Source organism: Eimeria mitis, genomic scaffold, assembly GCF_000499745.2.
Source record: "Eimeria mitis Houghton genomic scaffold, Emh_scaff5762, whole genome shotgun sequence".
Lineage (NCBI taxonomy): Eukaryota > Apicomplexa > Conoidasida > Eucoccidiorida > Eimeriidae > Eimeria > Eimeria mitis.
Genome location: NW_013574010.1, coordinates 2568 through 2814, shown reverse-complemented (window position 1 = coordinate 2814; position 247 = coordinate 2568). Strand labels below are relative to the sequence as shown.

Sequence of the window (247 nt, the reverse complement as noted above, 5' to 3'; positions counted from 1 at the left end):
TACGTACACTGAGTGTATCTGAGCTGCATGCGTTTCACAAATTCTTAGAAAAACGCATGCAGGGTTTGGTGTCTTTGGGTTTTTTAAATTACTATGGGCTGCAGCGCTTCGGCAGCAGCAGCAGCAGCAGCAGCAGCAGCAGCAGCAGCAGCAGCAGCAGACAAACAAAAACAGAAAGAGTAGGTGCTGCTCTGCTGCAGCACAAATACAAGCTCGCTGTACACCTCATCCTCAGCAGCAAAATACA

At 48.6% G+C, this 247-nt stretch overlaps 1 protein-coding gene across 1 annotated transcript in view; it reads left to right on the top strand.

Moving 5' to 3' along the window:
* The window catches only part of EMH_0084090 (uncharacterized protein), a gene marked incomplete at both ends in the record, with an annotated part of 434 nt that extends 251 nt beyond the window's left edge, over positions 1 to 183 (top strand). Inside the window, 2 exons of the mRNA XM_013500710.1 lie at positions 3 to 4; positions 105 to 183. Of these exons, the coding sequence (XP_013356164.1) occupies positions 3 to 4; positions 105 to 183 (81 nt within the window). The remainder of the gene's footprint in view (positions 1 to 2; positions 5 to 104) is intronic.
* Between the last annotated feature and the right edge of the window lie 64 nt (positions 184 to 247).